The following is a 12,378-nucleotide window of genomic DNA, read 5'->3' on the forward strand; positions in this document are numbered from 1 at the left end:
TCTTACACAATTACTTTTTCTGAGAGCATGCCAAGGACATTGGATGTGGTGGAGTCCAGAATAGTTTTTCATAATTAATTTCCTCATACTAGGTAGTTTTCATTTCATTTCAGTTTTTCTCCATAAGAAACATGAAAGGGAAGAAAATTTAAGGAATGTAAAACCCCAGAATTTCGTGAATGAACATGAGTGATTTCATTTCCAAATTTTCTTGGAATGGGAAATTCTGGGAATAAAGAAGCATAAAGCAAGTTTTAAGAATTGAGAATCATGGATTTTTATAACTATTGCATTGTGCACTAGAATTCCTATACTGCTTATTAGGGATCAGAGTGGAGTGGTAAAATTTTATGGTAGCTTTGCATTTAATAGAAAACGGAATGTATTGGAATTGGAAATAAAACAAGATTACACATCTCCTGGGACTCAGAAATATGTGGTAAGGTGCATTTTCCATATTTAACCTACAAGTATGGTGTATACATTAATAAGCATAAGTTTAATGTTAATAACAAAATCTTGTGAACTTGAAGGGTCCTCTTAAAGTGACAGTGCAAGAACTTGATGGCTCATTCAACCATACATTGCAGATTGAAGAAAACAGTCTTAAACATGATATACCTTGCCATTCTAAAAGCAGAAGGTAAGAGCTGAAATACTAACTGCAGGTATTTTTACTATGGATTTATGAAAACATTCAGGGCATTTGATGATAAATATATGCTTCTACTTAATCTTACTGAATAAGATTTACCTGTGATGTAAGTGGAGAATTTCATACTCTTTAAGGACAGCAAGAAACTTTACACAGTTCTTAATTATAAGTAATTTTGTAGAAGTTTTATGAAGACCTAATTTATGTAGAATAAGTTGAATGAAGACTCTAAATAATCAAATTATTCAAAATGTCTTTGAATGGGAATCACAAATTAGAGGGAAGACACATGTAGGCCAGAGGAGTGCCTCAAGTGAAGAGAGTGCTGGGACTGTTGGGTAAACCTAAGGAACAAGAAAAGTGACATACTTCCCTCATAGAGTCTCTCCATCTTCTAATGCATTTTGATAGTTACTTTGAATTCTACTTCTCAAGCTTCTATGTTTATGTATAATTGTAAAAATAGTGGGAGTAAAAATTACAGAAATGGTTACATAGCTCAAGTTTGTGAATATTATGCTGTTGTGTGGTGAAAGGCATGGAGTACTTCTGCATTCTTAAACTTAAGTTTTAAACATATATTTGCCAGTCTGGTAAGTAATACTTTTTTTTTCCCCCTCTTTTTCAATAGAAATAAGAAGAAAAAGATTCCGCTGATGAATGGAGAAGAGGTGGACATGGACCTTTCTGCTATGGAGTAAGTTGGCTTGTTGGAGTTTCTCAGTATGAGTCTGAGCCATCTTCCCCTTGTCTAAAGCCTGCTATTTTGAAGGATTGGATAATAAAGTTGTACTTTATTATATGACTGAAAACTTTCAAGACTATCTCACATTTCTCTGTCTTTTCTGACACTTCTCTGCTGTAGCTAGGAAATGCTGGCAAAGTGTAAAAAGTATGGGTTGACCAATATAATCAGATTTTATAAAAAATCTGGACATGGTATGGTGATAATAAATTTCTTGACTCTAACACATTTTCAATGATAACCTTTCACCTGACTTCATAGGTAAAATGTAAACAAGAATTTGTTTGAAACAAAGTGAGAGCAATTTTTATTGGATCTTGATGAAGACCATTTAACTGCCACTAATACAGACTGGTTCCTGAAATCTGTAATTACAAAAGAATTCCTCTGGATTAAAATAATGATGAAGTGCTTTGTACTGAAATCCACACTGATGTTCATTTCAGTTGGAGCTGTTAAGCTCTTTGGAAGCAAATTGTTGCTCAGTGTAAATACCTGGCTTACCATCCTTGACTTGGAGCCAGCAGTACCCTCAGAGACAGTGGAGGTGTTGGCACCTGGTTTTCTGGCTGAGGGAAGTAAATATTCTGCTCTTGAAAGCCAGTGGTGTCTCTTTGAAGAAGGATAGATTGCTTTTCACCTTAAAAGTGTTGCAGATTCTCATAAATTTAACCTCATCTAATACACTATGAGAAAAAAAATTGTAAGATGTATTTACATTGAGCAAGTCATTGCTATGATTTCCATATGACAGTTGACATATGAATAGTTTAATTATATTGAAGGATAATTACCCTTAATATTTGTGACTATTTTTGCTCATTTGTGTTCAGGTCCCTGCTGCATTACCCTGAGCTGATACTTCAGTGACCTTAGAATGACCTTTGAACTGGGATAGGATTTTATGCAAGACACTTGCATTTGATCTGATTACCTGATCTGTGGTGTGGTCATTCTGCTGTCCAGTTTGGGCTTCTCTGCTCCAAGCATGTGTGATAATACAGATTCCATTTTCTAAGTCTTGTGTATACACTCTTGCACTGTTGTTTCTTCTCTGGCTACTAACTTGGTGGCAATTCTGGATTTTCTACAAACATATACAGAAATACACATCATATTTATAATTATGCTCTTTTCATCAGTCCAAACTCTCTCCTAATGCCTTGTTGTATTTTGATTTTGTGATTTATATGGAAAAATGAGTAAGAGAATGTATTGCATAATTTGATTTTATGATTTTATATGGAAAAATGAGTAAGAGAATGTATTGCATAATTTGTGCTTGTTGTTCCCATAAATTACTTCTGCAGTCACGGTGCTGTGTGAATAATAAAATATAAAATGTGTGTTTGGGTGGAATACAACTGAGTCATTTTATCTGTGGGATAACTTTAATCCTGATTTTTATCATTTTCGTGGTTACCCTTGTCAGCTTTCAACATCATAGTGATTGTAAAGGAGTTTCACATCTATTGATTAACAAAGTGTATTTACCACCAGATTTTCTTTCTTGGATTTTTTTTTTATAGTCTTAACCTTTAGATGGTGATAAAGTGCTTATCAGTTAGGAAAATTGTAACATCCAAGCACATAGAATTAAATATACTGGGATCATACAGTAGTTTACCATAAACAAAGATCTGTAGGTTAAAAATACTAAACAACTGTGTTCACTTTGATATATTGGAGGTGTGGACAGATTGCCCTGGGAGGCTGTCGAATTGCCATCCTAGAAGCAGGAGATTGGAGCAGGAGACTTTCAAAAGTCCTCTCTAACCTGTATTTTGTTATGGTTCTTTAAATTTAAATACTTTACAAATAACTCATAACAAGTTAGAATATCTTTAGAATTTCTATAGTCTTGAAATTTTGTAAGCTATTAGTGGTTTTTTTGTCTGTCTTAGTGCTGATTCCCCCTTGCTCTGGATAAGAATAGATCCTGATATGTCAGTACTGAGGAAGGTGGAATTTGAGCAGTCTGATTTCATGTGGCAGTATCAGCTGAGATATGAGAGAGATGTGGTGGCACAAGAAGAAGCCATTCTGGCACTGGAGAAGTTCCCTACTCCGGCATCCCGGCTTGCCCTGACTGACATCCTGGAACAGGAGCAGTGCTTCTACCGGGTGAGAATGCTGGCCTGCTTCTGCCTTGCAAAGGTGAGCTTGTGTGCAGTAAGGGAGGAAATCCACTAGACTTTGAAAATGGCTCAAAATGGGTCAAAACTCAGCACAGTTCCTAAACTGGCTTGAGATTTAGCTTCTTAAATATATTTGCCAAGTATTTTTAACATGACTGATTTGAAAGGAAAATTGTATTATTTTAGTCTGTAAATGGAGACTGTAGAAGGCTTTCGTAATTGTCAAAATTGAGATGTCAGACATGAAAACCACAAGGGATTTTTCCAGATTTCATTAAGTAGCCAAAATAAAAGACTTTAGTTTCATTTTTTTCAGAACCAAAGTATATTTTTTATTATTTTAGTGGGAAGTTCCTTGGCCAGTCGGTTGAGAACTCTGAAGTGCTGAAATTCATCTTTTCCTAATTGAACTTCAGATTGCTGCTCTGTATCGTTTCAGATTGAATAGGGTCACAAAAGAAACATCAAGTTGGGATACAATTAAATATTAGAAAGCCAAATAATTGTCTTGAAAAGGGAAGATTTTTTTTTCCTTATACATAAAATTAGCATTAAGAGTGAAAATTAGTAAACCCCTAATTTTATAACAAGTGGGTGGAAACACAGAAGAACAAGAATTTCTAAAATGGCATATTGGTGACTTTTATGTACATGAAGACATATTGATAGACAATTTGTTCAGATTATTGACATATAGCTTGCTTTCTGCTGTGTACCTGTTGGGAATAATTTCGTTCCTGTACAGAAATAAAACATTCAGCCATATTTTGAAAATGAAAATCCCAGTGTTTTTGACAAACTGTTTTAATATGAGACACTGATATGAAACTGCCAGTGTATGTTCTAGTGTTGGTGCTGCCAGTATCTGACTTAAAATATGCACTTTTTAGAACAAATTCACTTGTAATATTTGTTTGTATATATTCCACAGGTAAATGTTGTTGCAACATTTAAATGCTATAGTTTTTTTCTATCTTTACTGTAACTTCTTTGGCAGTTGGGCTGCAGATAATCATTGCTGGTTTTGTTCAGTTGTAATTGTATGGAGGATCTTGGGTCTGTGGATAAGGTGGTTGACTTGCAGAAACGAAGATAATAAGGCAAGCAAAAAGTATGGCTGTGACATGAAATCAAGGTGAAGGAGCATGGCAGAACAAAGTTGTAGATATGTTTATGGAAGTACCTGGGAGGAAAGTGTAGTACATTCTATTACTGATTCCAACATCAGGACATAATAAGAATAACTTCCTGTTGTCATTGAGTTTAATTTTCTCAGGTTGTAAATATTCAGGATTTGTATTCTTTATTGAAAAAAGCGAAGTCCCTCATGATTATTCAGGAGGAGGGTTCTTTTTTGTTGATTTACAGTTTCTAGCTGGGTTGCAGTTACTGTTGTCAAATATTCTCAGTGTACTCATGTTGATACAGAGAAATGATATGTGACAATGCAATTGTCAAACTGAATTTGCTATACTTTTTTGGTTTACCTCATTGTAGAAAAGGACTTCAGTCTCTCAGCAGTAAAGTGTCCAGGTGACATATTAAATCCTCATTGATAAATTAAGGATATGTGTGAACATGTGTGCACACACGCTGTGGGTCTCATTCCCGAGTCCTTCAGGACAAATAACAAATACAGACAAAGGAGAAGGTAATGTCACAATCTTAATCCCTGAGGTTCCACAGGCTGATTTCCCAGTTCAGATCCATTGCAGTGTAGGTGATGTGTTATAAACTTTGCAATAGAAGCACTACCATCACAAACTTCTCCCTCCCAAACGTTGAGGAGATTCATGGATGTGCATGTGAGTTAAACCTTTGCCTACATTTTTATGCTGTACGGAATTGAATGGTGCAGAAATGGAGTGTGCCTCCTGCCTTTTTAAGTGGAAATGCAACACAGGTCATTTGTGCTACTGTATGGAGAATATGCAGTTGCATTTAGTTCAGCATGTGTAATGTCTCAGTAGACTAAGTAGAAAAATCAGATTCTGTCAGTAAAGAGAAAATCAAATGAGTCACAACATATGATAAGACCAAAAAATACTGAAAAGATGATGGTTTAACTACTGTTGATTTTAATTGAAAATAGTTGTTTATCTGCAGACTTTGTGAAATTAAATGCTTACAATAAGAAGTTAATATTTTAAAATATACACCCTGATGTTAATGGAATGGTGAATATCTTGTAAACATAGGACACTTTGATCTTTTGGGGATTGAGTTTTATTGTATATTGAACTACATATACAAAATATAAATTTTGTATATGTAGTTTTAAGTTCTTTATCATGGTTTCTAAGCCGTCTTTGGGATTAATCTTCCTCTGCAGGAAGAGTTACTGTAGCTTTCAGAAAAAGCTACATCTTCAGAAAAGCCTGCATCTTTAGTTCAAACACTTCAGCCTATTGCAAGAGGAAGATCAATTGCAGTATTTTCCCTCTCTGACTTTCCCTTGAAGTCTGACTTGGTGGAAAAATGGGTTTTAATTATTAAGCACCACACTTCCCCGAAAGCACTGATGAAGTGGATTGCTGTGCATTTTCAGATAACCTCTTGATTTTTCTTCACTTACTGCATATGTAATAGCCTTTGAAACAAGCTACCTAATCTCGAAAGAAATCCTCAAATTCAATCTTTTCTTTGTAAGAACAGATTTTTCCTTAGTTTGTGGTGGGTCTGTAATGGGAATTCCTGCATCTTTGTAGGGTGTATTGGTCCCATATGTTTGTGCACACACACACATCAGGCAGATGAACCATCAGCAAGCACAGGTGTTCTGCAGGCTTTCAGTGCTTCTTACAGCAAATGTATGAAATCCAGGATGCTGGGAAGGCACAAAAAGCAGTTTTGTCTTTGTGGAACCTTAACTGTCTTACACCAGAGCAGACTACAGCAATAAATTGTTCTCAGTGCACAGTCTTCCATAAATGATAATTAAAGTTAGAGGGGACTGCCTTGCCTTTAACTTTAGGGGTGGTCTTTTATTCTTGGGGTGGCTAAGGCCTGTTTAAAGTCTAGGCTGAGGTTACTGGCAGGGTAAATTTGGGAAGTTGGTATTGCAAAATCCCCTTCCATTACTGGCTTCCGTAGAGTCAGAGAACTTGGCTTAGTAAACACAGAATATTAATCTAAAATATATAAAAGAGAAAATAATTAAGAACAGAAGTTTATCATGGAAGGATAGTTAGTTGCAGATGTCTTCCAAATGGAACAATTTCCATAGTACTTACCTTTAATGTAGATAAGATATATTGGGAATGACAGTGAAAACTTAGCTAATATAAGATAATACACTCATGAAAGTAAGTATCTATTTAAAGGAGAGAATGTTCTTGGCAATTACCCTTTTTGATTATGGGAAATGTGTATTTTTCTACAGCCAAACTAAACTTGCAGTGGTCATGTTAATATGATTTCCTTTCCCCCTACTTATTCAGATTGCAAATTCCATGGTAAGTACATGGACAGGACCACCAGCCATGAAGTCACTCTTTACCCGAATGTTTTGTTGTAAGACTTGTCCAAACATTGTGAAGACCAACAACTTCATGAACTTTCAGAGCTACTTTCTTCAAAAGGTAAAATTTATTTTTTTCAATGAATGTTTTAAAAGAATTGTCAAAAATACAAACATGTTCCTTCAATTGACAGTTACAGGAATGTGGATAGCATAAACCTGATTTCCTCTTTAATAAAAATCAAAGTAACTGATTCTTTCTCATATGGCTTCAGTTTGTTCAATCTTATTAAAATCAATTAACAAATTATTGGCTATTTTTATCGGATTAGCTGAAGTTAAATTAGCAGTTTCTTCAGAAGAATGGAGAATTATAAATTATTATATAAATACTTGCAATTATTTGTGAGCTCATTCTTAAATAGGACTGTAAAGACTGTACTTTTGTCTTTTGGGTGAATTCAGCAACTGCCTTTATTTTTTAATAGCAGTTATATCATACTGCAAGTAAAATCTTATAACTCTTAAATTGCTGGACATTTTTAGTTCAACACATTGCATAATCCTTCTTGGCCTCTTCTTTCTATTGTCAGTATCCCATATTGCCACTGTTTATTTTGGTGTTAGTGCAGATTTTTTTGCTGTAACCTATGGTTGTTCATTGGATAACAGGATTAATGACAATGTTTTCCCTTCAAGATTCACTTGACCTGGTGATTGAGTTCTTATTTCATAGATTTCATATCAATGATTTTATAGAAGACTCAAATTTTTGGTTTTTTCACTCTGTCCAAAACTGTTTCATTCTTCATGTCATTCTTGGACCTTCTTTTTGTATTTTTTTGCTTTTTTGTCATTGTTCAGTCTTTACCACTAAATCTTATATTTTTCTCCCTTTTTAATCCTGTGTGCCAAGTTTGTAAATCTAGAGTAAGATTCTTAAATCTGTGTTGAGTAGAGCCTAGAGATCTGCTTAGCTCACTCTAAAACAACTGCCTATTTAGAGTAACAACTGTCTGGCTAATAGTTCTTCAGGCTTCACTGACCCTGTTGGGTCTGTATATCTCAGTGAAAGTGGAAGCTTAGACATCATGTTCACATGAAAAGTCTAAAATTCAGCGTCTATCTCCAATTCCATCACAATTTTCTGTGTCTCATTGTTTTGCATTTGATACCTTTTTGAGAATGTCTTGACTTGAGAGTCTGTTTTTTGGATATACATTTTTTTTTAATGTCTGTATTGTGACTAATTACTGAGCAATAACTACGTAGTTTATTTGATAATCTGAAAATTATAAAGTACATGGTCTGACTGTAAAAATTATGTAAATACAGCTTTTCATACCCCTGCTATTGTAAATTTGTTAATTGCTGATTTTCAGGACGTACCTCTTTTCAGGGTGTAACTATCATTTCAATAATGTAAAGAGTGATAGTAATTAATTTTATTACACAGACTATGCCTGTTGCCATGGCCCTTCTGAGAGATGTTCACAACCTTTGTCCTAAGGAGGTTTTAATGTTTATTTTGGATTTGATCAAGTATAACGATAACAGGAAGAATAAGGTAAAGACAGTGTTTATTTTAATTTCTCATAGCTTTTCTTTTGGTGAAAAAAGTTTTAGTTAGTACACTGCATGATGTTTGATGCCACTACTGCAAATACCTGGCTCAGAGTTGATGAAAAGGTGATGTGGTAAATGTTAGAGAATGTTCTGTAGCTGACATTTCTATGGCAGCACTTCTTGGATGCTTCAAAGCTCTGTGTGCTTGTTGTTAATGCTTGTCTTCATTTGCACACATACTTTTCTTGCTTTACTCTTTTTTGTTCAAAAGACCCAAGTGTTTGGAGAAAATGTAGCATGAGAAGTTCAGCACTGGTTTTTTGATGTTTATTTACCTTGAGAGGAGTATTTGAAAGAGCAAGGAAAGGAAATAATCTTTTTTAACACTATACAGGACTCTAGAATTCTGTGTTCTGAGTATCATTTCTAGCTCGCAGAACTAGATTGGCTCCATCTGTTTAAATAACAAGTGAACCACAGGTTTATGTTGTTTCATCACTAAACTGAGCCATCTGAGTTGGAAATGTTGTCACCCCAAGTTCCTTCCCAAACAGAAGGATTCTGAAGGATGATTAAATGACCTTTAAGATGATACAGAATTCCATCTCTATAACTAGGAGCCTAGCATAATCTTCCCAATAAGTATCCAAAGTGAAGTGGGACCAGTCTAATGTGTCTTAAACTTCATTTTTTTGTGTGTGTAGAACACATGCTGTAACAAGACACGTGCTGCTTGTTACTGAAAGAAGGATGATTGATGGAGAGAGGTAGAGAGTTGGACACATGAATGCAAGCATCAGTACTCACATAAAAGGGTGACATGTGCTGACATCTCAGCCTCACCTTTCCATGTGTCTAAGTAACTAATACTCAAAGCTAGTACTTCTTTCTGATTTTTTTAAATTTTATTTTTGTATGTATTGCTGCTTATTAACACAACCAACAGATGCAAAAGACAGCATAATGGAAGGGGTGAAACTATGAGCCCAGGTAAGAAGGGTGAATGAAGAAGTAAGATTTTTTTTTCACTAAGCAGCAGTGAGCTTACTAGTTTGCTTCAGAAGCTCATGAAGTTGCTGGCTGGACTAATGGTATGATTTTCAGCACCATTTTTTTCCTGTTTCGGTTTCTTATGTGGTTTCTCCCATGGTCTTGATTTTAAGATCTGTTCTGTAACAGGGCTTAAACATTTCATAGCTTTGAAAGGATATATATTGTTATATTTTCTTGTGTTAAATATTGGTTTCATGTAGTTTTCAGACAACTACTACCGTGCTGAGCTGATTGATGCCCTAGCCAACTCTGTGACTCCTGCAGTCAGCGTGAACAATGAAGTTCGAACATTGGATAATTTAAATCCTGATGTGAGACTTATTCTTGAGGAAATTACCCGTTTTCTGAATATGGAGAAGCTTCTTCCCAGTTACAGACATACTATCACAGTCAGGTATTGTTTAATGACACTGCTTTTCTTGGGTTTTATGTACATTTCTGTAGTTAGCTTTTGAGATTTTAGCTTTTATGCCTTAATCTTAAATGTCAAGTTCCTTTCAAGTTTCAAAAGCTGATAATGCAAGTTTGTCTTGATTGCTTTACTTTTCAGCATTAATTTTTGTCAGTGTAGATCTTTTGTAGCAGTCATAATTTGATCATCCCATGCCTCTTTAAGAAGGGTATTTGTGAAAGTTTTGTCTTGTAACAATAACTGTAGGGCATGCAACATCATCTGAGCTGTGTTTTCTCTAAGTTATCATGGCTGTACTGAAACCAATCAATGGATTTGACAGAATGGAAAATTTTGTTTGTGTTTCTGCCTAATTCAGAGATAATAAGAGCTGTGTGTTAATGCTGTGAAAGAAATTGTAGCATCTTAATCTTGTTAATGTGGATAACATAATTCAGAAGATTTGCAGTACTTGATTTGGAAGAAAGTAATTTTATTTTTCTTGGCTGGTATTCCATAAAGCTGATGTGTATTTTATTCTGCTACCATTTCCAGCTGTTTAAAAGCTATTCGGGTGCTTCAGAAGAATGGCCATGTCCCAAGTGACCCTGCTCTCTTCAAGTCGTACGCAGAGTACGGGCACTTTGTCGATGTCCGGATAGCAGCGCTGGAGGCTGTTGTTGATTACACAAAAGGTACTTTCTACCAAGTACTTTGACATTTTGTAACAGTTCTCATACAAATGTAATGCTTACCTCATTAATATTAGGTTGAAATAGTGTCCACCATACAAGAGCTTGTATGGCGACAGGTGTATTAATAAGAAACTGAGGTTTCTATTACTGCTTTGTCCCAGCAGGTACGACTGTTATGAAGATGTGCTGAGTATTGTTTCTCAGTGCTTTGCAAATTGAATCAGATACCAATGTTTTGAAATAATGAGTGGCAGTAAGGGGATTTGGTAATTTGTCTTTAACACTGCAGTGACTTTGATTTAGTTGATTTCAGCCATAATTGCAAGTCAAAGTCACTGATTTTGCTTTACCTTCTTCCTGAGATCTTAATTGTGCTTTTTGCATGCATCTTGTGGTTATAAATTTTAGAAACTTAGATTATTGTAGAGATATTTTGGCTGATTCTGTTTTGCCATTCCTCATGCATAGCTTACGTTTGTGAGATGTTTACATTCTTTTAATATTACCTTAATCCTAGTTGACTATTTCAAATCCATGAAAAAAAATCCTTGGACAGTTTCTTAAATGCTCTGTAGTTGATACTCACTCCTGACAGATTTCTCTTGGTAGTTAGAAATTACAGCTTCAGTGATTTGCATTACATAAAGTTAATTTAGTATTATATTGTCCTGTTCATTTATTTGGGTTAGTCTTTCTTTGTTCAGAAGATTTGTAGTACTTTTGTGTTTGGAGGTTTATACCTTTCAAAATGGCCAAATCCTTCAGTTCTTCCTCTGTAGCAGACTGGTGGATCTAGATTTTTAATTATTCTGCTTCAGATTTCATGGGTTTGTTTTGTTTTCAGGGTAAAGGAAAGTTTCCTTTGCTTGTTACACAAATAATTGTTTTCTTTTTTTTTAAGGGCTGTATTACTTTGACATTACTCCTGTCTCTCTATCCAGAGACTTCTCAAAGTAGATAAGCAGTGGGAGGTTTTAAGGCAATTGGAATCTTTGAGTGAATGCATTCGGTGAAACTCAGGCATCCAGTCACAGACTGAAAGCAGGCTGTCATTCCAAACAGCTCATAACTGTGAGGGAGGCTGTGCACCCAGCAGGCTCCCTCCTGTAATCCACCAGACACTCTGTATCCTTAATCCACTGGTGATCCTGTGAGTGATGCACTGCTAGAATTCAGTGCCGTGCTAGTGCTGTGCATATCTCTCTCTGGTGGGCTAATTGCTTTTTTCCACCCTTCACAGAATGTTAGTGGAAATATTTGCTGGAGAATAGAAAGCTTACTCATCAGCTCTTTTCCTTTAGAAGAATCTCCTCACTAATTCATCCCACCCTGTGGAAAGACAAACTGATAGAAATAATATTTTCTCATTAAATTCTTGACCTTTTATGGATGATATTTATAGTTAATAACTGGCTTGAATAAGGAAGTGTTTGTACTACAAGGTAATAAAGTGCATATTTAAAACAGCTGATCCAACGGGGTGTTATATAAGCAAGACAGTAGGGTAAGTTGCTTGAAACCTACAGGAAGCTAAAACTTGAATGGTGAAAAGTAGTAGATTACTTGAAATCAGTGGTTGAGCTGAACAGTTTTTGACTGAGCTCACTGTGAGATCTGATGATGACAGACTAGACTACTGCTGCACCTGACTGCCTTGTGCCTTGCTAACAGCTTT

The 12,378-nt window shown here is 35.4% G+C and overlaps 1 protein-coding gene across 5 annotated transcripts in view; it reads left to right on the plus strand.

The window, feature by feature from the left end:
* The window catches only part of TAF2 (TATA-box binding protein associated factor 2), a 59,861-nt gene that overhangs the window by 25,297 nt on the left and 22,186 nt on the right, over positions 1-12,378 (plus strand). For all 5 annotated transcript variants that reach the window (XM_066565747.1, XM_066565731.1, XM_066565738.1 and 2 more), the window contains 8 exons: positions 325-439; positions 534-643; positions 1,287-1,352; positions 3,305-3,557; positions 6,979-7,119; positions 8,455-8,565; positions 9,818-10,011; positions 10,564-10,703. In XM_066565747.1, coding sequence (XP_066421844.1) covers positions 325-439; positions 534-643; positions 1,287-1,352; positions 3,305-3,557; positions 6,979-7,119; positions 8,455-8,565; positions 9,818-10,011; positions 10,564-10,703 — 1,130 coding nt within the window. The remainder of the gene's footprint in view (positions 1-324; positions 440-533; positions 644-1,286; positions 1,353-3,304; positions 3,558-6,978; positions 7,120-8,454; positions 8,566-9,817; positions 10,012-10,563; positions 10,704-12,378) is intronic.

Source organism: Molothrus aeneus, chromosome 1 (genome assembly GCF_037042795.1).
Source record: "Molothrus aeneus isolate 106 chromosome 1, BPBGC_Maene_1.0, whole genome shotgun sequence".
In the NCBI taxonomy this organism is placed as follows: Eukaryota; Metazoa; Chordata; class Aves; order Passeriformes; family Icteridae; genus Molothrus; species Molothrus aeneus.